At 41.6% G+C, this 25,510-nt stretch overlaps 1 protein-coding gene across 1 annotated transcript in view; it reads left to right on the top strand.

The window, feature by feature from the left end:
* The first annotated feature begins 19,364 nt into the window (after positions 1–19,364).
* Positions 19,365–25,510, top strand: part of pcdh1a (protocadherin 1a) — a 76,355-nt gene continuing 70,209 nt past the window's right edge. Inside the window, exons 1-2 of the mRNA XM_056411817.1 lie at positions 19,365–20,159; positions 21,056–23,242. Coding sequence (XP_056267792.1) covers positions 19,365–20,159; positions 21,056–23,242 — 2,982 coding nt within the window. The remainder of the gene's footprint in view (positions 20,160–21,055; positions 23,243–25,510) is intronic.

A 25,510-nucleotide genomic window follows, 5' to 3' on the forward strand; every position in this document is an offset into this window, starting at 1 on the left:
ACATTCACAAGCTACAGGTATCAGAAATATAAGAGAGGCTGACCCTGCAAATTGATAACATTTACATTTATACCATTTTTAAAAGAAAATTAACACAATAAATATACATTTATGTAAACATGTATATGTTGATTTCGCAAAATTGTTTATGTATTATGTGTTTCAAACTTTAACAAGTTCAGCTCATTAAAGCATCTTTTTTACATGGTACACACAGCTGCTTTAAATGCACTTACTGTCACTCACATTTCATGTATTTCAGTGGGCTATGGAACAGGGAAGAGAGCTGATGAAGGATCTTGTTACTGTGTGTCCAGGCTTAAGTCAGCAGAAAAAAATCCTCACAGGACTTAGCTCTATCGAGTTGAGCATTATAACTAACATATCAAAGCTTTCTGTACCAGGTACTCCCATAAAAAAAAAGAAGGTATGCCCCACTCTAGCTTATGCAAAGGCACGTCTTGACATGCAGTATACAATGCTGAAAGAGTGACTACCCAAATGCTTGGAGAAAGATCAATGTTTCAGAAGTTTAACCCATGAAGAGCCGTGAAGCAGCAGTTTGTCAGCCTGAGAAATAAAAGCCCACTATTCTCTAAAGATAACATTGCGTTAATGTTCTGCTTTAATGCCTGTTGCACTTCAGTTGAACGTGTCTAAGTTGAGCGTATACGGTCTCTAATCCAAACAAACAAAACTGACTTTGGCTTGTTTACATGGTAGCTTCAGCAATCATGATAATGCTGTAGTCTTAGTCCTGGGTTTTGAAGCAACGCACCGGACGAAGATCCTTGCAACAAATTGCAGCATGTGGAGATTTTTAGAATAGCTGTTCTCGATTGTTCTTCTGCTCCAATACAAGTTATATATCAACATGGATTCCGAAGTAAATGTTATATAAATAGTTTATATTTTTATTATTTTATGTCATATCATGTTGTCAAGTATTCCTCAAGGAAAAAAATACCCCAGTCCGTACAATTTAAGAAATCCCATTGGTTAGTCTAATTAAAATTTGGAGGCCAGATGTTTTGCCTTCTCTCTTTTCCCCAATGTATTCTATTGGCAGCTTACAGCCTGTGTATTTTTCAAGAAGCTTTTTGGATGCACAATAAAGCAAGAAAAATGTCTTTCATTTTCAGCCAGTGGATATTCGTCATTTGCTGAATGTTTTTCATCAAAAAGACCCATATGAGGGTATACACTGTTAAAGGTTTGCCGTCATATTACTTACTTTTGCTTTATTACCAACACGGTCAAGACAAATAAAAACCCTGGATTTGTTTCTCTTCTCTAGGATATCGACCGTGTTGGTCCCCATTGTGAAGAGGAAACCAATAATTTCTTTCAATGCTCTAACCATTAGTTTCACAAGATAACACACCAAGGCTTTAGTTCATTGAGCTATGGTGTTTAGGAATAGCTGGAGCTATTATGTTTGGCCTTTTCGCAATCGTAAAGACTTCCACACATTAAAGGTCAAGACTTGCTGAGCTTCCATTACTTTTTGGGAAAACAATAGCCTCATAATGCCCACACAGTCGAATCACCACCTCCCTTAAACAAGACATTAGTGTAAGATTTACCAAGGTAATGCAATTGGATCGCATTGATAATTGCTCTAGATTTGACAGATATGACTTTATAGGACTGACAGATGAAAACTTGTATACACAACCCTCTTAATTGTTCAGTACAAATAATGATTACTTGCTAAACATCCTTGCCACTTTGCTCTGTCTAGAAAGCAACTGAAGTAGCACCAAGATTCAACTGTAAAAAGCAAGTCCAACTCTCTATATGTATAGCAAATTACATGTTTTTTCAAGATATAACCATGATCCACGTTCCCATAAAATCACTCACAGAAAACAAATAAAAATTCCTCTGAATGTTCCTCCTGTATGGCAATACAATCTACATTTTTATTGTACATGTGTGTATGTATGAATGTCTAATGCAGAGGTGCATTTTATGTGCAGACATTTATCTTTGTTTTCTATGAACAACCAACCAGAGTAATGATGGTATCAAATAAAGCAGACGACACCATGCAATTTGGTGACATCCCTACAGCTTGACCAGTGATATAACATCCATAGTATTCTTTATCCGAGGCCGAGACAAGACGAATATCTGCCCATCCACTCAGTGCTCACTGCAGTCTGAGTTCTTACGATCGCAATGTTAGCTGTTGACGTTCATATTGATCATTCTGGGGGAGTGGCATTGGCGGGAGGCCATAAAACATTGGCTGGTGTTTCCCATTAATTTATTGTATTATAGTTATTGATGCATTCATGGGTTCATCACTTCAATGTTGCAGCTAATAAAACTGGAGCTAAATGTAACGACTGTATATGCTTAATGATTAGGCTTTATACTATTAATTATTACATCATAGTGTATCAGTTGATTTATGTTTTGCGTTAAAAATCTAGATCTGCAAAGTTGCTTAACCATTGTCAAATAAATGTGTGAAGTTGTAAGTACAATGTTTCCCTCTGAGATTTGTGAAAAGGGAGTAAATTAATTTGCATAAAATGGAAACACTCAAGTAGGCTACAAGTACCAACAAATTGTACACTACTTGAAAAATGTGCTTTTTTAAAATTCTACCATTGCTTGAAGAGCACAACACTTTATTTTGACTCAAAGAGCACCAGACGGATGCATTTAACTTTACAATGTTCATGTTTTATGTTGGAGGACCATGCGCCAGGATTCTCTTAGAGGGTCATAGGTCCACCGACGATGGTCTCACACAATCCTGTTGGGAACACTGTGGGGTGTGAGGAACTTTTTAAGCTGCTGATATTTAGATACTTTCATTGGAAGTGCTGGACACAACATTTACAGTTGTATACTTTTTTTAATCTAGTTTACGCATACATTAATTTCTTATGGGATGACAATGTGTTATATATCAGTGCCTATGAAATGCCTTTTATATGTTTGACTAACAATTGTTCTCATCTCTACAATTGCATTAGTTTATTATTTGAAAGGCTAAAATAATACAGATACAAACTAAGTATATCGACCTCGCTGCAAACTCGCTGCATATTTCAGTAGGATGGTTGTTAGTGGCATGTGCTTCTAAAGAATATTGATTTTCACGGCTTTTGTGTCATCAAAAAATATATACTTCAATGTGCAAGACCTGCGGGATTTATATTCTTTAAAAGGTTCTTTAGAATTTCAAAAGCAGTTTGTGGCTTGATAGGTCAGGCTCAAGTATAGAAACAAAATAAAAAAATCAATGTAGTAAAAAAAAAAGAAAGAAGGAATGTTGCCTTTACCTGTCGACCATACATTTGAATAATGTGGAGTGGTTAAGCTTCAACAATCATCAGATAATGAGTTCTCGCTTGAGCCAATATCCACATCTCGCTAAGGCAATTAGTGGATGTAGCATTTTCAAAACCAGTGAACCAGTGAATGGGTCAACTTCTGTCGCTGGAGGGCGAGGTCTGAGGCTGCTATCCAGACAGAAAAACCTCATCTATTTCTGTTTTACAGAGTCTGTGTGACAGGCTGACTGATAGTGACTCACAGGCACTCGCACACACACATGCACGCACACACTCGCACATAGTGTTGTTGTCTGTTGCTCATTAAGTCAACTTTAATCATTTGAAAATGATAAAAAAGAGTGATTTCCTGCTGTAGCCTATGCCATAAGTTCTTCAGAGGCCTGAATCTGATTTTGAACATTATTAAACTCATGGTGAAGAGATTCCATTTTTTTCAACATCTAATAATGGAATTTATAATACAGTGAATACAGAGGCATTTCACGTGGCCACTGGAGTCTTTTGCTTTCAAACTCATATACAGGACTGTCTCAGAAAATTAGAATATTGTGATGAAGTTCTTTATTTTCTGTAACGCAATTCAAAAAACAAAAATGTCATGCATTCTGGATTCATTACAAATCAACTGAAATATTGCAAGCCTTTTATTCTTTTAATATTGCTGATTATGGCTTACAGCTTAAGAAAACTCAAATATCCTATCTCTAAATATTAGAATATCATGAAAAAGTATACTAGTAGGGTATTAAACAAATCACTTGAATTGTCTAATTAACTCGAAACACCTGCAAGGGTTTCCTGAGCCTTGACAAACACTCAGCTGTTATAAATCTTTTTTTTAACTTGGTCTGAGGAAATATTAAAATTTTATGAGATAGGATTTTAGAGTTTTCTTAAGCTGTAAGCCATAATCAGCAATATTAAAAGAATAAAAGGCTTGCAATATTTCAGTTGATTTGTAATGAATCCAGAATGCATGACATTTTTGTTTTTTGAATTGCATTACAGAAAATAAAGAACTTTATCACAATATTCTAATTTTCTGAGACAGTCCTGTATTTCTCAGATATTTTAAAGTTTTATATGAAATAATACGCATGTTGCACCACATGAAACTTTTACCCATCGAATTGTCATTTTCATATTGGATTTGAGGCCAGGATATGTTGACATTTTAAATATTAAAAGCATTTTCATTCATATATTACTTACTTGAATATGAATTTATATGCAAACACATTTTTGTCCCGAGACCTTGCGATACGTTTGAATCCCAGACTATTTTCTGCTGTCTTATTGTATTATTGTGCTACCGTGCTCTATTTGTCTCGTTTGGGTCGGACCGGCATGAGCAAATAGACATCTGCAGCCGGATGGCAAGTCTTTCAACCACATGGTTACACTTGGACTTTTGGTTGTTGTCTTTACTCCATCTTTTTTTTTTAGGCTGTGCAGATACCCAGTGAGAATCTAGCCAAGCAGATGATGATACACTTACATTAAATATAATAGCTAGAGCTTAGAAAACGTTGTAATTTATTTAAAATTGCAGCAACTTGTAGATAAACATCTTGAAACCTCTACAGTGCCATTAGATTGAGTCTGTAATCAGCTGAATGGTTTTTGGCACAATACACAGTAAATAAGTGCAACAAAAACATTGTTGATTCCACAGATCAACAATTCACTTCTGCCACTGATTCACACAGCAAACCAGATGAATGATACCACTTGCTAATCCATTCCAATCTAAACAATTTATTTATGACTTTGTGCATAATTTAATCTTTTTAAAAACAAGCACAACATGCTAAGTAGCTTAATTTGCGCTCTCGCTCGCTCTCACTCACTCACACACACACATACACACACACACACACACTCTCTTTCTTTATACCGTGTGGGGTTTGCAGCTGTGCTGTGCAGCAAATGACTGCAGGAGTGTTTAAAGCACACTGTTTCCCTATCTGAAATATTATTGTTGCCGCTGTTGCGTGTCTAACTGTCAGGATGATGGGGGTATAATCTTAACCCAGTGGCAAACATAAACAATGAACCAAAAAAAAGAAGAAGTAAATCTATTGTAGCTCCTGGCATGTTCAACCACACTACGACCCCTCCCCTCCCCCCAACCCTTTAAGAGACAGAGACAGCCAGCACTGCTGCATCTATCTAGAATCTAGAATGCTCTGAATATGATAAGGAGGCATGGGTGTAAGACATATAGACATGTTTACATGGCAGTAACAGGATTACCTACCCCCTGCAATATACCCATCCAGTTTGAATATTAATTAAAATAAATATTTTATTCATGGCATGCTCTATTGAAGTCCGGTGATGTGAGAATGGAGGACATATTTCCAAAGCATCTTGTTTTTTCAAAGTTAAGAAACCATTCGAGAAACCATTCTGTTAATTAACCAAACCACACGGGGCCAAACACAAGTCCAAATGTTCACTTGTTTTGATTAAGTTCACTGTATACTCTCCGGGTGAACAAGAGCAAGACGCAGCGGCTGCGTGCAGAATACATCTCACGTATACATGCGTGTGTGGGATGCCGAGGGGAGTTGAGGGTCAGTCCTCATAGAGAAAAAGCAAATGTGCCGCTCCAAGTATAGACTTAGTATAACCACCCTTGTCGTCGTACTCCTTTGTCAGCTCACTGACTGTCTTCTCTTTTAATAACACATCAGTGCCTGCATTACTGCTGAGCCCCCACCTTCCTGGTGCCTGATATTGTTTGGAAAAGACAAACAGGTGTTCATGAGGTGAAGTGATAACCAGAAAGGACAGCTGCTCGTGGAGGTAGCGGGTAAATTGTTCAGCCTTTGTAACTGCCAATCAGAAACCTGCATATACACACACCGAAGCTACATTGTGGCAGATATGACAGCGAGTAGTCCATGTGGTGCTGACGGCTTTATAAACTCACCTCTTTTACATCTCCTCAGATGCCAGGTCCATTAGGAAATCAGCTGTCCATTAATCCGGTTTTGCCAGCGAGTGATGTCCCCCCCCCTCGCCCCCCCCCCCCCACACACACACAAACACACTTTCTAATTTTCTTATTGACCTGAAAAAAACATCAGAATCACGGGATTAAAAAAGAAACGTAAGATGTTAGAACATGCCAACTACAACTACCTCTGATACGCGTTAACATCACCTGAGAATAAAAGTAGAAGTTTGATTGAATGTCTAGAAACTGGAAACAGTAGAGACTAATAGCCTATGCCCCGTTTCTGGCTAAATGTACTGTTTTGTGTTTTCTGTTTACAGTGGCATTAAAGGATCGACTGCTATATCAACATCTTCATTAAGAAGGTTTTCTTGCTACCATTACACTGTAGATCACATGATTAGGAAGTGTTATAAATTGCGCTGCAGGATATGAGAGTAAAGCAGAAATGTGTCATATATACTGAAATTGGGAAATGTAAAACAAGTAGTTTTTTCGCAAACAAATCTTAAACGTGCAGGATTCAGAGAATGAATACAGCAGCAAACAATGATTTTCTATGTAGAGACATAGCAGTAATGTCTACCTGAGCAGAGAATGAGGTCACTCTCCCTTTGTGTAGTGTAACCCGAGCTCCTCCTTGCTCTGTCCACTTAGCTGGGGCGGCCGTGTGGCTGTGATCCGCCGGCTCAACCGTGGCCATGTTGGGATCCGTAGAGAGAGACGAAAGAAACCTTTAACACATGCTGATGAATGCGTTTTTCATTTTAAAATGAAAAAAAATCAGTTTTTATGTGTAGCCGTCTCCCACTCAGATCAGCAGAGGAGTTCAACTCTTAGGTGGAACTGCTATGCTGTTGCCCTCTCGGCTGCTCGCCTACCAGCTAGTTTTCCCACACCCAGTCACAACACATAGGGTTCAGGTGTTAAGAGTTTTCTCAATATATAGATGTTTTAAACATGTTTTTATCCATATGAATTTACATTTTTAAACTAGTTGGAGTACTCTACAATCTTTCCACGTAACCTCTGGCAACAGTGAAAATACTCCATGGGGGTCAAATCACTGTGTTTCATTTGAGTTCAACTATAAACTTGCATTTATTGCAAATTATCAGCATTTATTTCACTGTGTACAGTATTCCCTGAATGCCTTCATTTCGGACGACTCCCATTACTGAATTAATGCCTGAACTCAGAAATATTATAATATTAGATATTAGAGATCCACAAGTATATAGAAACCTGTCTTAAGTAGTGATGGGGACTATTCATGAATCAGATTTAAAGTACATGATTGCCAACTTTATTCCATAAAGCGCTGACGCCGCGTCGCTGGGCTTTGCCTCGGGGCTGAGCGCTTCCACAATAAAGTTTTCCTTTTCGCCTCACTGCTCCCTCCATACCTCGGTTGACCCATCTGTAACTGCTCCTGCTCCAGGTGGATGCGCTACAAATTTGCGATACATTTTCCAATTGTCTGTTTCTCCTCACAGCTTTGGATGCGCCCGTACATCCCAGAATGTAATCGCTAAAGAGGGAATCCACGACACATCACACATGACAGAAAGGTGCCGCTGCCTCGTTTGACCGCCTGTGGGCTTACATGCTGTTTGTTTTTTAATTTCTGGCCACACCCCTTGATGTCACAGTGGGTGTTTTTAAATCAACTGTCAAAGACAAAACACCCACTTTGACATCACACAGTGCGTTTACATGATGGTATAATTCGAATCTTGCTTTAGTCGGACTATGCTATCTTTTGGGGGATCTGCTGTTATCCCAATATACATGGCAGTGAGTAATTCGAATCATTGGCCGAAAGCATGTCATATCCGATACGATAGGTGGCGCTGTTTTCATGACAACTCGTGGTGATACAGCCATTTCCGCTTGACCTCTTCACCACCACCAACAACAACCAACAACAACAACATCAACATTTCGAGAAAGATGGCGAACAGAGAGCAAGGTTAAGCATAAATTCTGTCTGCTCTTCGGTCCAGAAATGTGTGGTGGCTCTTGTGTTCTCCATAGCGTTGTTTGTTTGTTTTCTGCCGGCCAGGCTCCCGGCAGTGACAACTTATCGTCTCTTTCGACTTCCGGGTCACGACATGGGAGGGGGGGGGGGGAGGAGGGCGGGCGGGATCTCAAGCATGCGCAAAGACGCAAAGTCCAGTTCCTAATCCAATTCACCGTTACATGCCGCGATAGTTGAATTATCAACCGGATCGTATCGAGTTATCCAGGGGTGTTAATCGGATCGTAGTCGGACCGCACATAGTCGAACAAAGGTGTTTACATGAAACGGATAATTCGATTTCAGTCCGACTAAGCCAGTTATTCGAATGCATGTAAACACGGTCACTGGCCTGCATAAACATTTGTACCAATAGAGAGCAGCGCAGCAGAACATCTTTGTGGATTTACCCCACAAAGTGAACACTGAGGACTTTTGCTGCAGTATTTTATTATATATATATATATATATAGTTCTCTTTTTAGATCTATCCCCATTTTTGTTGCATACCGTATGAGTGAGTGAGTGAGTGAGTGTGTGTGTGTTTATCTTTGCGTCTGTCTGTTGTGACGTCTGTGTCAGCCTCCTGTGTGTGTATACACCCCCTGTTTGTGGGGGAGGATAGGTGCTCCAGGTGTGGTAAGTGATAAGAGAAGAGATGTAAATGTATACAAATCACATACACTCGCGGTAGCTAACAAACCATGAGCTCAGAATGAGAACATTCTCTCTTCCGACAGAGTTTTCGAGCATGCCCAGCTTCTAAGTTTTCAGCATCAATTGATGTAAATCAGGATGGGACCTAAGACTTTATTTTATATTTTTAAGGAAAACCTGCCAAATGCTTAATTGGTGCTTGTTGAATGTGTTTATATGACTCAATCAGACGTGGACAAAATCTGTTCCTCTTTAAAGTATCAGGCTGTAATATTCAAGGCTACATTCTGCTCGGTGGGAATACTCTTGGGGATTTTGGGAGAGTTCGAGGGCATTCTGTGCCTTTTGTTCTGATGCACTGATTACCCTTGCTTTGTCCTCATTTTCAGAAAGAAATCAGAATCAGAAACAGGTTTATTGCCAAGAATGTTTTCACAAACAAACGAGGAACTTTTTTTGGCGGAAGGTGCACAAGGAAAAGGTGAGTGGGAATCCAACAGGCCCTGCGCTCTTTAAACCGAGTAATGACATCAAGTGACGCAGTATTTGAGCCCACACTCAGTTATACCTGAGACGAACCACATACTGTTTGAACATGTCCTCAGTACGTCTCCACTGCTTGGTGTAAGAAAGACACAGATTTCACAAAATAATGTATTCTATAAATGTGACGTAACTTTAATGCTAATAAGTTGACAATACATGTCAGTTTAAGTGTAGTATCCTGAAATGCTGCCTTACGTTGCCATTTGGTTTTTTTCTTCACATTTTTAAATAGCCTGACTTTATCATCAAAACTCTGTTAACTGACAAAACGGAAACATTTAAATTGTTTTTAATACTATTAAAGGGACTTTTGATTTTGCTCAAATGATTAGTCACCCACTGATTTTCATAATGATGTGACCTTTTCTGTTTGTGTCGATATGCCATGCTCTGCTCCTCCAGCATTATTTCCGTCTCTCCGAACATGTTTTCTTCTCAGATGACTTATGGGCCACCTGTGAAAATACTTAAACGGTATTAGTATGGCTGGTGAAGAGCAGCATAGGAGTGGCAGTGCGTGGGCGGGAGCTCTAATATGATTGGCTCGGGGACACTGTAAACCTGAGTGGCAGCCCTTAATGGGAGCCCTGGAGAGGTAACCCAACAGCTGTGTGTTTGCAGCTAATGAGAGATGGGGGAGGAGTGAAGGATCACAGACTGGAAACACTCTGATAAACTCTTGCCCCAGAATGGCTGGGGGAGATAGAACATCCAGTTTGTCTCCGGAGGTGATTGCTAAAGTCTTTCCTTTGTGACAAAACCCATGGTTGACTCATTGCTCCTGGTCCATTGCTAATGCTTAAGCAGCTATGATCACTGACATCAGGGCTGGGGAAGAAAGGAAGGCAACTGTGGGGTGGGATGGATCCTACTCCCTGCTGAGCAATGCTGATTTACAGCCCAGAGCGAAAGGATTGTGTTTTTGTATTCTTTTTGAAATGCACTGTTGCAAATGTAACAGATGACGGTTAGACACAACTAAATGTGTACAATAAACACCAACAGCATTTTTCATTGTAGCCTATGTAGTGGGAGAACAAAAAAAAGCAACGCTATAATCTGCTTTACAGCAACATAAAGCACAGTTCTCATTGGATTCTTCTAATTTCCTCAGCTGACGTCGCCTGTATTATTTCCCTTCCCTGTTATATCCGCCTGAGGGTGGCGCCAGATGCATAAACAGAATACAAGCAGCTTCCATTTTAAGCCATCCTTTTTTTTTTTTTGCTACATGGAATACATATCAACAAGTAAACTGTCTGTGCAGCCTACCTGTTACAGCCGCATGACATGTTGTACAATCGGTGCATTTTGTGTCAACGGAAGCAGCTGTCCCGTCGCAGCAAGGAGCGAAACGAGTCCAACACATGACTGTATGGTGTGCGCGCATTCTATAAAGGTGCCCCCCCCCCCCCCACACACACACACATATTTTAGGTGACCCAGTTTGATGAGATCTCAAACTGTCGAAATCACACAATCTCCTGGTGGGCAGCCCAGGTGTAATGTGATGGTGAGTGTGAAGTTGCTGTGCGCTGCGGTGGATGGGAGCCCCACCTCCTCCCACGCTCCGATGAGCGCAGAGAGAGGGAGAGAGAAAGAGGGAGAGAGGGGAGCAACTCCTACCCACAGTATCTCACCACTTGCTCTCTGGAAAGGCTTCAGAAGGGCTCGTGGCTTTAGGACCGGTTAGCTGTCGTATTCCACGTTGAGTGCCATATGCATGTTGCCGTCGCTTAGACATCCAGCGCGTCCTCAAGAGTGCGTCCCAGCCCACTTGTACCCGGCTGAAGCGCTCGAGTAACTTGGACCAAATGGAATGCGCCAGCGAGTGCATATCTTGGCAGGGATCAGTTGTTGAGGATTCGGGAAATGGCACACAGTTGTCCGTCCCTGTGGAGTGAGAGTACTCCTCGTTTCCCGGCTCTTTCATAAAAGCATCACACACAAAAAAAACTTCTCACATTTTTCACGGACACGAGCCTTGTATCTTTTCGGCGAGACCGACGGACGACGCAGGAGCCCGAGTCCTGCGTTTCATTCGGTGCGGAAAAGTTGCAAAAACGCTGTGAGCGGATTTTTAAAAATCTATTTTTTATTTTTTTCGCGGAGCCCTGCTGAAGTTGTCGTGACGTCGGTACTGTGGCTGAGGTTTGAGGGTTAGACACCTGCCTCTGGGATCACCGGCGGACGCGCATCAGCTGTCGGACAGACTGGCGACGCGACAGGCGCTAGCGGAAAAGTCTCTGGCTCAGGTACTGACACGACTGGAAGATTTAACCCCGAGAAAGTTGTTGTGATAGCCCGATGCTGTTGGTGGTTGTGTGTGCGTGTGTCCGAGAAGTTTCCGACTTGAAGTGGCGGTCTAAGAGCGCGGGCCGGGGTCCTTCATGGACTGTTTCGTAGCCTTCAACAAGTTGTCCTCGAGGCACTCCATCGACGAGCCGATGGAGCAGCAGGTCGGTGTTACAGGTTGACCAGGACGCGGCGGTGGACCCGCACATATGTCAGCCGCGATAATGACGCGCACGTATCGGACATGGGGAGACGAGGCATCGCAATTAAAACACACTCGAGCGCAGTGCTCTCGCCTACGTGAGTCATTATATAGTCCGCACATACGTGCATATATAAATATATATGTATATGCTGGCGATCGGTTTATTGCATCTTCTAATACCATTAGGATTATGTCAAGCAGAAAATGTAATCCATTCAGCATCATCCCTTCCTCGCCATTTCTTTTATACTAGCTGCACATATCACACTAATTGCCTTCATTAGTGGATCTTTATGTGGAGCGGTTTACTCACGCGTAACGACTATTATATATATATTTTTTGTGTGCAAATATTGCCTGCCATGTTAAGAACTATTTCGCAGTTTTTTTCGATGGAGAGATTCATGCAATTAATTGGAGGGGGAAAAAAAGAAGAAGAAAAAAAAAACCTTTGATCAGAGCATCCGCATGAACGGGTAATCTCCCCTCTTCTCCAGCGAGAGTCTGGGGTGTTGTTTCTCTCCACTCCACCGACCACCGGGCACATTTTAATAGTCTGCTCCACGTTGTCACGTCGGTCGAAGTTCCCACACATACTGTGGGCTAAAAGGCCATACAAACAGGCCTAATAGCCCAGTTCTACCCCAAAGACATCCACCTGAGGAATGTGATCATGATCTGCCTGTCGATTATGAACCAGTTGAGATGGGAGTTTGGAAAAATACATTCAGTTATTAGTTCTGCTAATAATTTGTGTGAACAAGTAGCCTCTATCTATCTATCTATACAATGATAGGAGCAAAAGGAAAGGCTGCGAGCTTAATTCCCTCCATTGTTTCACTCTCATCATTATATTGCCATAACGATTAATGGTGAACTTTAGACATGTTCTCCGCTCCCCTCTGAATACTGTGCAATATCATGCAGTGTGTCATGTAATGGAGTTGCTGGAGGAAGGCTACCTGTTTGCCACCCGGTAAATCATCGAAAGGGCTCAAGCGGGGCTTTCTGACTGACCGCTCAGACCGACATTCGTTTTTCAGAGCTTGAGGAAATCTGGTTTTAGACACAATTACAAGCTAACGAGGACTTTAAAGTTCCCAACCTGTTAGTATCAACGTAAGTCCCGTTAAACAATGTGCGAATGCCACCGCTTGTTGTGGTGGTTTGAGAATGTAATGGTCCGGGTCAGCCTATGAATAGCCAAACACTTAGCAGGAGTGTTTCCCACCAAAGGCCAGTTCTCTTCCATTACCAAGAGCCATGGTTTACTGTCTCTGGATGTGTGCAGAGTAACATTTTGCAGTAAATTCTTATTGGTGGAACAGCTGTAGGGAGGCCTAAACTGTGATACTACCCATCATAAATCATGCTGGTGGGAGGGTAATGGGTTTTACCTGTTATACTAGCTAAAGGCGCAGAGTCAGCCAATATATCAAATCACCTCAGTTGAGAAAATCATTACATCATCCGCTATCTTTCCACACTCGAGCAAAGCCGTGGAGATCACATCTTATAGTAGACGTTCATGAGCTTGATTTGTGCAGAGTAACAGGTGAACAAGCCGACTCTGCAGAGGAACAGGAGGACCGGGGGTGCTGCTGGATTATAATCTTCATTCCTGTATGCCTGGTGATGACAGGAATGCTTTTTACCCCAGACACAACTCCACACCTTTGACATTGTATTAATATAAAATTATACCTCAGTTGATTCTACACATGAGTCATCTCTGCTGGACCTGTGGAACGGTCAATTTAAAGAGCAAGTGTCACCCAGTCAGTCACTGTGTTGACTCAGTCGGTAGATAGTCTGTCTCTATGGTAACCAGGACAGGCGTACATGCTCTGCAACACAATTATATTTTTTCATTTTTTCCATACCTCAAACAAAATTAAATTAAATTATGACAATGCTCACATGTGCTATGCCGTATCTTCATTTACTTCTTCGTCAAACCAAATATGTGTTGCATCTTTATTTAAAAAAAACAACAGCTAAGTAAACTGATTAGAAATGATTTGACAAAAAAAAGATGAAATCTTCATTTCACATAGGAAATAGTTAGGATGGATTGATGATCTTAATCAATTTTAAGATAAGTAACTGATTAAATACACACGTTACTCACTTTTAATATTTTGTGTACTTTGGTATTGCTTTGTTACTTGTATGTATCAAATGTATCTCCTACACAGGATTTATGTCCATGAATAAAAAAAGAATATATATATATATATATTTCTCACTCTATATAGTTCCTTATAACCATTAACATGAGTAATGGATATAATATAAAAACAGGATATGCTGGACGGTCCAGACTGCAAATATGTGTCCTCTCCCTCATCATCACACCGCTAATAAACAATAAATATGGATGTGTTGTGCCCAACAACTTCCGTCCTCAAATTGAAAGCCATAACACTGAGGGTAGAGTGGAACATTAACCTTATATCTGTTTTTCTTCCCAAATATAAAATGTCAACATTCACAAAGACAGCTTGACAACTGCCTGTGGTGCAAACGGCTTTTTGGCAAAACACACCGAGCAGTTTTAATATGATGTTTTTTTTATGTTGGAGCAAATTAAAAAGACCCTATAGGTGCGGAAATTTCTGAATTCTCTCCACCGATCAACAAAACTGCAGGTGGTGGAGGAGTGGGTAACCGAGGATGGTGCCATGCAATTATTCACATTCCATGGTTATGCTTGGTTCAGCACCCCTGGCCTCATTAAGGCATACAACTAAATCCCCCTGAGGAATGAGAGCAACCGTGTGGGCAAGGTTGATTGTAGTCATGTAGAAGTTGAAATGTTCTCTTCCCCCGTGGGGTCAGCTGGCTGGTGCACTGTGTGAGGGCTTTAGGTGAGACTCAATCAGACGTTGCGGTTTGACTGATGTTTAGCTTCCCGAGAAGTCTCTCCCCTTCTCGTCTGCGAGGAGCCTAGCGGCACTGAGCCCTGAAGGAGAGGTGGAGGGATGGAGGGATGGAGGGTTGGAGGGCTGGAGGCAGTTGCTAGGAGGAATTTGGGAATTCACTGTTATTCGAAACGGCAGTGGAGGAAATGGGTAGATCCATGAGGCAAGGGAGAGATCTGAAGGAAAGCAGTAACACTCTGAAGAGACATCCCTTCACTTCTGCATCCGCTGGTGAAATCCAAGTTTCCTTTTGAAGTTGTTGTTCCAACTATTCCGACATTCTCATTGTGAATGCGTTTTGCTCCTTGCTCTGTACCACATTTTCTTTTTTGAACAAAACAAATCCTATTTTCTTTCATTATTAAAAATATCTGGTCGTATAAATATAGATAATGTATATCCCTGCACTTCTTGGATCCGATATGTGTGCACTGGTTGTAAAGAAAGGTGTAAAGACCGTTTTCAAAAGTCACATTTTCATACAAAAGGTCATTCTGGCATGCATTTATACATATTATTTTAATTTCTTTTTCAAAATATGCAAATAATATACATAAAAACGGTTGTGAATATGTTTTATTTACCCTAAGCTAGGACAGCCATGCAGTCATGTGTCAATCACAACACTTCTACATTTCAATGAAACTTCAAGAAGTGACAGCTGACTCCCAAGTGACACAGTGGGCCGAGTGAGAATCACTCTCCCCTCTCTGAGAGCCACTCTTATCTATAGAGGTCATTGGCCGGTGAAGGGGCTTGCTTGGGTGAGTTTTCCTGCAGCTTGTGAGTGTGGTGTGATGGCCATGCTGAGACTGAGTCATAAAACACAGACTTTCTAGTCCAGTCTTGTACTTAGACCTGACTCCCCTGATGGTCTTAATACGCTGGATTTTTGGCCAGTCAGTGTTCTTGCGTGTGTCAGGTCTACTCTCTGGTGGTCCTGGATGTCTTGAACTCCATTGCTAAGCAGTTTTGCCATGTTGCAAAGCAAAACACGGGAAACCCATCTGGCAGTTTGAAACCGTCTTTGAAGGTCCACCTTCAAACTGTGGTACAGGCTGCCTTCAGTTTTCCTCCATGTTGGAACCATCTGGACCATGCATGAGCACAGCGTGAGGCGATGTGCTGAATGCTGCTTCGCTGGTAGAGTGAAAGTTCTCTCCACAGTAAGACAGTGAAGGCCTTGATTGAATTTGGAAAGATATTTTGATAGTTGCTCCTCTAGGTGTCTGGCGCAATGTGTTTGTTGGTTTGTCTATTTCTGCAGAACGCATTTTGCAGCACACTGTGCCAAAGGGAATTTAAGTATGGGCCCTGAAGGCCATACATAGCCCTAACAGCTCTGTTAAGGATGCACAGTGTGCACTGCAACTTACAGTAGGGGTCACCCAAACAGAAGCCAACTCCAAGTTGTCCTGTGGCATCTCTCCCACAAAGTAGCTGCAGTTTTGTACTCATAATGGGTAGCCAAGGATAAAGATAGCTTCTGCAGCAAGTCTCTCAGTTTACCACCACTGTGCTGCCACCTTCTCGGTTGTTCTGGGGTGAACTTCAACAGACAAAGAGGATTTGACTTTCTGAGCCTGGCGCTTCCTGAAGATTTCAGCGTTTTGATGCCTGATCCAGTTTGAGCATCTGCCCCACGCCGTAAAATGCAGTCCTTTCAGAAGCAGTGGTTAGAGTCGTCGACCAGAACTGTAATGCGACACATTTGAACACGCTGGAAGAACTAACTACTTGTTCTTCCCTTTGACTTTCTGCTGAGTTATGGATCGCGATCTGCCTGAATCAGCTTGTAGTCTTGTGGGTCTACCACACCATCTGGGGTGGCAGATGATAACCCACGTTTTTTCAGAGCGCTGAGATGCAGGAAATGTCACGCCTAGTTGTGTTCAGCAGCTCTAGTTTATCCGTGTTGCTGCTCAGGTAGTGCACCATGACGTGCGATCACCCACTTGTAAACTCAATGGTAGCCATTGTTCCCCTTTTCGCCACCACCTCAAAGTGTTTTAAGTTTAGGGGTAAAAGCAAAAAATCAATAAAAAAGGTTGCTGTCAAGCTTTTGATCAAATATTTGTGAGAGAGCTGAGAAATATGAAATAGAAGCCCGAAGGCATGGTGTCAATAATATTCAATGGATATGAAACTCTCACTGAGTGATGGCAGAACGCATGTTTCACAAAAAACATGAATTTTAATGCCAACGTAAACAAAAGAAAAAGAACACCAATTCGCCGTGGCTGGCAGGCACGGTGCCATCTGGAAGACAGGCATGAGGCCAACTGGAAGACATTAAGTCACGAGTGTGTCATCAACCATAACAATCATGTCACTATCAAAGCACGCCTGTTCATTCTAGAAGTGGCTGTAATGGCAGGGGGACAGTTACAGCCAGACAAAACATTATGACATTAATTCCGGTTTTCATTTTTGAAATGGCCATTTGTAAAATTAAATTCAAAAGCATTTATTTTTATTTTTTAACAGACTAAGGAAAGATGACACAAGGGTCAGGAGAGCTAAAGCACACATCATGTGACGGTAACATTCTGGACATGTTCATATACAGACTCATTCTGTAAGAGCATGGTCACGTTAACTAAATGACAATGTAAAACAATCTATTGTCGTCATCTGACCTTTTTACAAGCTCTTGTGTTTAAGCAGGGTTTGACACATGAACGATTTACAATTTGGTTGAGAACGACCGCTTATAATTATTCCGCAAATTATGATTTTTCAAATTGAACTGTCATCTGTCGGTAAAAGAAATGCCTTTTGCAATCTACCCGCTGATTATGTTTTTACTCCTGCTTCCCTATTTCTCCCCTGTCCCACATGGACACACAAAATGCCCATTCACCGTTCACGCCACATTGACTCGAGCCTCCCACTTGCAAAGGTAAAAAGGGACACATCGATAACTGAGCAATTAGTGCATCAATAACCTGCACTTTCAAATTTAATGTATTCAAAAGGAATTGGATTTTTCATTGGATTTCTGTATATTTGTGTTCTGCTGTCTCGCTTAATACATATTTGCCTTGCTCTTCTCTGGAACATTGTTTCCTTTGAGATGCAAAATGTAGGGATTTGAGCTGAGTATAACACAATTTGACCATGTTCGTCTTTCTCACAAGCACACAAACTAAGGCTGCACTGATCTCACTTATTTCCCCCCGAGGGTCCCTCAGGGTGCCAGCCGAGATTAGATCCAGTACCTGTACTCTTCTTCTTTTTATTTCTATCTGTAAGGTAACACATGCTTTAACTACAGAACACCTTTTAACAAGAAAAATGGGGCCCTTGGAGAGACTCACAGATACCATACACACAAAACTGGTAACATATTGCCACCAATAAGTTTTCCCGAGCACTGGACCTTAATACTTAACCTCTCATTTGAATTACCAATACTCGACACATACACACAAAGGAAATAATTGTCTAAAATCATTGTAGAATGAAAAAAGACAGAATTCTTTAGCTAGAGGGAATACAGATCAAAGCAGACACTAACGTAATGGGTCCTAATTACAGAGTTGAGAGGTTCCAAATCAAACACAATGATGACAATGTTTGAGCTCACCAGTAGCAATGAAACATGGGTGGACATTTCCGCATTGTGCATTGTTTGAAGCTGCATATCATAATAATGGCCAAGTTGCATAATCTGCACGATGATCTCATTGCCTCCGCAACCTTTAGTATGCAGGCGCTTGTTAGAGGCCTCTCCAGTAATGAAACAGATCAGTCTGATTTTGGACACCAGCTTGGCAGGTTTTGTAAGAATTGATGTCATAGGCTGTGTTTTCTACAGGTTACTTTTGAGCTGCTTTGCTTTACCACTCAATGTCTAGTAGTGTAATATCAATATAATGAGTCTCTTGGGCAATCTGATTTTGTATTCCACTTTTACTTGATTACGAAGCTGAAACAGTGCAATCCACACCAGGCCTTAAATTTGTTTTGTGTCTGAGCTCACGAGATACAATTTCTTGTTCCTACAATAAATTCTACATAAAATGTGTGAAACTGAGACATTCATTGAAGATATTGAAGCCCTGGGACTGAAGAGAATCCAAGCCGGGAAATAGTTCCAATTTCGCTTTAAAAATAAAAAGAAGCCTCTTTTCCCTGTGTTGTTATTGTCTAATTATTATATTGGGCTTCTAGACCTGTTACTTATTAACAAAACAAATCATTCATTTTTAAGAGATATACACTGAGTTTTTAATCTTCTATACTGTATCACTCCAGTTGTTATTATGAGTTATGTGTTTTCTTTTTAATAAGAGTGAAGCAGTTGTTGCCTCTGGAGCTCTGTGCAGCTGTCAGGCATTTTATTGCTAAATCTGCACATATGATTTTGAATAGAAACCACATTTTGACACAATTATTCTGTTATTTTGCAGGAAGATCTTCTGATGACCTAATGGAACTAAACTTACAGGTAGTGCTGTTCTGGGTCCTGGTGCTGCACTGTGGCTCTGCTGAAGGCAGTATCCTGTACCGGGTGCAGGAGGAGCAGCCTCCCAACACTCTAATTGGTAGCCTGGCAGCAGACCAGGGCCTGCCAGACTCTGGTCACCTCTACAAGCTGGAGGTGGGTGCCCCTTACCTTCGTGTCGATGGAAAGACGGGAGACATTTTCACCACAGAGATTCCCATAGACAGGGAGACTCTGAGGGACTGTCGATCCATTACTAAGGGTAAGCCCTGCTACCTGGAATTTGAAGTATCGGTGACGGATCTGATACAGAACCAGAGCCCACGACTCATTGAAGGACGCATTGAGGTACAGGACATCAATGACAACACCCCACAATTTCCCTCCTCTGTGCTCACCATCTCTGTCCCTGAGAATACGAACATGGGGGCGCTGTTCTCCATACCTCTAGCTACAGACAGGGACTCGGAAAGGAATGGAGTGGCGGATTATGCTCTGATTGCCGGGCCAGACGCAGCAACCCTATTTGGTTTGCAGGTGGCTGAAGACAGGGGGGGTAAGCTCCCACAGCTCATTGTCCTGGGCAACCTAGATCGTGAGGTAAAGGATTCCTATGACCTCACCATCAAAGCAGTGGACGGAGGAAACCCTCAGCGCGACAGCAGTGCTCTGCTGAGAGTGGTAGTCACCGATGCCAATGACAACCCTCCAAAGTTTGAGAGGGCCACCTACGAGGCAGAAGTGTTGGAAAATAGTCCAGTGGGGTACTCTGTATTACAGGTAAGATTGTGATGTGAATATACTGTCTCATAAGAACTCATTGAAATCAAAGTGCAGTCTGAAGTGAATAGTTAAATTGTAAACAAGCATGTTTGTCCTGCTTTATGTACCATTAAGAGTTTTATATTCAGCAACAAAGAAACACAGAAAAAAGCTGAGCCAATTTACCATGATGAACGAGTCTGTGAGTCATATTTGTGCAGCGCTTATTCCTCCGATAAAGTCTTAATGGAAAAAATAAATCAAAGATTTATATTTTTACTCTGCCATTGAAGTTTAAAACCAGCCTAACAACTCTGAATATTCAAAATTCAACCTCTAATGTAGAACTCATGGGAACCAGGGCTACATTTTTGAGCTCACATATCTCAATTATATTTTTTACAAAATGTGTGATTTGGAACTTGTTTTCCTCCTATTACTCTAATATGCCTTTAACAAAAATACTAGACGTATTAGAGCATTATTATATTATGCGTGTTCATTAAGCTGCTTATTTCTTTTGTTGTGCAGAAATAGAATTAGAGATTCACAATGTTGTAATGTAGGAGTAAAATACTCCTGTGAAACTGTACAGACGGTCATGAAAGCAAGAGCAACTTGTTTTCATGTGAACCTTTTCTCCAGACCTTTTTTCCTGTAATAAAAGAAATGGGGCGAAGTGAAAAAAAAGGCGACTGATGCAACCATCAAAAGTAGACAGGACATGCAATAATGAAAAAGCCTAAATAAAGCTGTTCCCTCGCTGTGCTTTGAAATCATCAGACATCCGCTGATCCCTTTATTAATTCATTCATTGATTAATAGAGAAAATCCTACACTTGCATCCTTTAATTCCAACCCAAATTTGTTGTGCATAAATCAAGCTTCTAACCACAGAATTCCTTTCATTTTAGGTCAAAGCAAATGACTCTGACATGGGCCCAAACGGAGAAATTGAGTACACCATTCACCAAGCAGTAGACCCAGTGCCGAAACTCTTACGCATTGATCGCTCCACTGGCATCATCTATGTCAAAGGATCCGTGGACAGGGAAGAAATCAGCAGCTTGTCCTTCTACGTGGTGGCGAGGGACAAGGGTCCTCAACCAAAAAGCTCCAAGACATTTATAACTATAGAGGTGATTGACCAAAATGACAACGCTCCAGCGGTGGAGATTCGCGGCATTGGTCTTGTGACACACATTGAAGGAGTGGCTAACATTTCAGAGGACATGCCGGTTGGAACAGCTGTTGCTTTGGTGCAAGTGTCTGACAGGGATGAGGGAGAGAATGCCGTGGTCACATGTGTGGTCGCAGGAGATGTGCCCTTCCAGCTCCGCCCTGCCAGCGACTCATCCAGTGACAACAAGAGGAAGTATTTTCTACAGACCACCACTCCCCTCGACTACGAAAGGATTAGGGATTACCGAGTGGAGATTGTGGCTGTGGATTCCGGAAATCCGGCACTGTCTAGTTCAAATTCTCTCAAGGTGCAGGTGATTGATGTGAACGACAACTCTCCAATCTTCTCCCCAACCTTGTTTGAGGTAGATTTTGCCGAAGAAAACCAACCAGGGGAGAGGGTTTTGGATGTTGTAGCTTCGGATGCTGACATTGGCACCAACGCGGAACTCCTCTATAGTATTGTGGCAGACTCATCCATCAAAGGTCTGTTTGAGATTGATCCAAATACGGGCGAAGTAAGAGCCCGAAGCCCACTTGACCGTGAGCATAAAGAACGCTATGAGTTCCGGGTCACCGCAGCAGATAAAGGTTCACCTGTTCACAAAGGAACAGCAACTGTTGTGATAAATGTACTTGACCGCAATGACAATGACCCCAAGTTCATGCTTAGTGGCTACAGCTTTTCAGTTTTAGAAAACATGCCTCCCCTCAGTCCAGTTGGCATGGTGACGGTCCTGGATGTGGACAAAGGGGATAATGCTCATATTCACCTCTCTGTAGAGCCTGATGGAGGGAAGTTTGTTGTTAAAAATGGAACAGGCACTATTCTTTCAAGCATCTCATTTGACAGGGAGAAAGAAAGCAGCTATACATTCCGTCTAAAAGCAGTGGATGGAGGAGAGCCACCTCGATCTTCATATGTGGGCATCACCATCAATGTACTGGATGAAAACGACAATGACCCTGTAGTCACCAAGCCCTCCAATTCTTCTTTCAGGCGCTTGTCACCTCTAGCCTCCCCAGACAGCCATGTTGAGATAGTGGAAGCGGAAGACCTGGATAGTGGGCCTAATGCAGAGCTGGTCTTCAGCATGGCTGGTGGAAACCCTTACCAGTTATTTCGCATTTCCCCCTCCACTGGGGAGATCACTCTCGCAAAAGAGATGACTCGAAAACATGGCGGACTACATCGTCTTGTCGTGCGAGTGAGTGACAGCGGGAAGCCTGCCCGTCATGCAATTGCCCTAATCCACATCTATGTCAATGAAACTATTTCAAATGTCAGCTTGGTGGAGGCCCTAGTTGGACACAGTCTTTACACTCCACTGGACAGGGACATTGCTGGTGATCCTGACAATGGTTTGGCTGCACAGCGTAGTAACATTTTGTTTGGAAGCCTTGCTGGTTTGGCAGGTGTTGTCATGCTGATCTTGGTGGTGGTATTTGTTCGACACCGCATCCAGAGAGAAACGAAGAGTGGGTATCAGGCTGGCAAGAAGGAAACAAAGGACTTATATGCACCCAAACAGGTGCCAAAGAATGCCAAAGGCAAACGAGGAAGGAAAGGAAAACCCCAAAAGTCCCCCAAACCACTCGGGGAAGATGAGGAAGTCAGCCTTCAGAAGAGTCTAAAGTTCAACCTTGATGGAGTCAATGATAGCCCTAGGATACACTTGCCCTTAACATATTCACCAGGAAGCCCAGATATAGGCAGGCACTACCGCTCCAACTCCCCCTTACCCTCCATCCAGCTGCAGGCCCAATCCCCTTCAGCTTCACAGAAGCATCAAGGTGTCCAGGACCTTCCTGCTACCAACACCTTTGTAGGAACGGGGGGAGATGACAACTCTACTGGCTCAGACCAGTATTCAGATTACAGCTACAAGACCAGTCAACTGAAGTACAGCAACAAACAGGTAAAGTCATATCCTACTAAATGTAACTTCTGTCTTGTTGTTTGGTTATGAGTGGGTGGTTGGTGTGTCTCATAATTTTAGTGTAAGATGGATGAAGAACTGATGTAGAATTATTCTTACAGTGAGAAGTTTTAAAACATCTGAGAGAATAAACCCTTCTCTTATGACTAGTTTGTCACCCACAATAATGCGGCATGATCTACATAAAAGACAATAACATATACATTGTTACGTTATTTAATGTTTTTTGTTATCAGTTTGAATTTAAATTTAAATTAAAAAAAGAAAATGTAACTTATTTTTCACACTTTTATTCTTTGCAGCTTTGCAGAAGAGTATAACATGAGTGCGATGGCAGATTAAGGAAAGATACAATGTAAACTCTCACTTGCAAAGCTTATGAATTGTTTAATGACATGGTATTCATAGCATTCTTGTTGCCATTAATACATTTCTATGGTCAAATTGACAACAGTAATATGCTTTGTGAGTAATTGTGATGCATTTATCCAGTTAGAGATAGTTATAGCGCTATTCCTCTTAATATTTATGTGCAGTGACATGCTATTGCCTTTTCCTTATGTTACTTCCCTTTAGAGTTCAATTTGGTACACAAAGAAAGTTGCTGCAAAAATCCCCTCCAAGTTGGTGTTCAAACGTTGCACTACTGGGGAACTTAGATGGCCTTTTGTATTTAGTTCTTTTCCCGGGGTGGGGAGTGGAGTTCAGCTAGGACGGTCCATTTCTCAGTGACTTACTTCTGCTCTTCTGCCTGACCTCTAGTGCTCTGATCTCTCCGGGTCACTCGCTCTTATCTCCCTGCTCCTTATGCTCTTATCTCCTCTTATCTGTACAGCATTGGGCAAGGCTCCAATCGCCATGGAAACAGAAATATTAATAGACTCAGAGGGGATTACGAAAGGAAAATTGTAGCGTCTAGGGAAAGAAAGCTATTGCGTCTCTAGGTTTCTGTGTCATCTGCAAGTGTGTGAATGTGCATCTTGGACTAAACAAGCCTGTGTGTGTGTGTGTGTGTTCAGGGGGATAAGGCAGGCTACCATTCTCCTTGAATAATACACATTTTTATCTTTAATAATGCAATGTGCCTGTTGCTCTAGCTGTATTAAAAAAAGACCATCATTTTGATCTTGAAAATATTCAACAGTGATGCATACAACTTATATTTAGCTGGGGCGAGTTGACTTTGGCTTTCAAGACGCTTCCATAATGTCAAATCAGTGTCATATGTACAATACAGTTTGACATTCTCCAAGGCACTGCAGATAAAGTTTCACAATTAAAAATTAGCAAAAATAGAAGTGGTAAATATGCCGCTGAGTTCTGAACATGTGTAGGTGACGCATTTTCTGTGGAAATATCTTCAGAGCCAGTTTCACAGTGGGCTGGTTGGTAGATTCAGCAGATGTTTGCTGACAGTTTAGGTGATCACAGGCCTGTTTGGGTGGAGCCAGTTTAGAGAACAGACACCACTGTCTCTGTGATGGACAGAATAAGGGACCGAAATGACTGCAAGCCACGAGGTGTGTCTGGGTATTTGTGTGTAGTGCCAATCTGTGTGTGTGTGTGTGTGTAGTTTTACTGCTCAATATGAAGAGTGTTAATTGTAACTGCGGTACAGATGTAAGCTCGAAGCACTTCACAGTGTTAGTGGTTCTTCAATATGATAACATAAATGCATATGAGACACGACTCAAGTGATTGACAGGCTGCGTAAAAACATGGACAGATGTTGAAGCTCATGTGACACACTGTACCTGAGCAGATGTTGTCCCATGTATGGCATCCCCTCTTACATCAGGAAGAACAGATTGACCAAAATATATAATTAAAGTAACTACCAAGTGATATGACAGATGTAGAGTGGTGCCCTTGCTTTAATTAACTCCGCTGTACATGACAATGGCTCTTCATTGGGAATGTGGTCAGGTGTTTAGTTTGTACTAAACGTTTTGACGTTGGGTCTGAACATTTACAGCGTAATTTAATACGTTCTTTTTGTTATCTGCCGCATTATGGTTCCTTTTTCTTCAAGATAAATAATTTTTTGAGTGAAATCTGAGGAAGTATTCAACAAACTAAGTTTGAGTGCATGTGTGTGTGTGTGTGTGAGGGGGGGGGGGGCTTTTTATATGTCTTACTGAGCACTAGTTTAACTTTAAAACATTGATAGTAAATACACTTCTTTAAAGGACTTTTTTTATGATTTAGGTAAGAATTAGATTAGGTTTAGAGATGCACTAATCAGTT

The sequence above is a fragment of the Pseudoliparis swirei genome, chromosome 3, assembly GCF_029220125.1.
Source record: "Pseudoliparis swirei isolate HS2019 ecotype Mariana Trench chromosome 3, NWPU_hadal_v1, whole genome shotgun sequence".
In the NCBI taxonomy this organism is placed as follows: domain Eukaryota; kingdom Metazoa; phylum Chordata; class Actinopteri; order Perciformes; family Liparidae; genus Pseudoliparis; species Pseudoliparis swirei.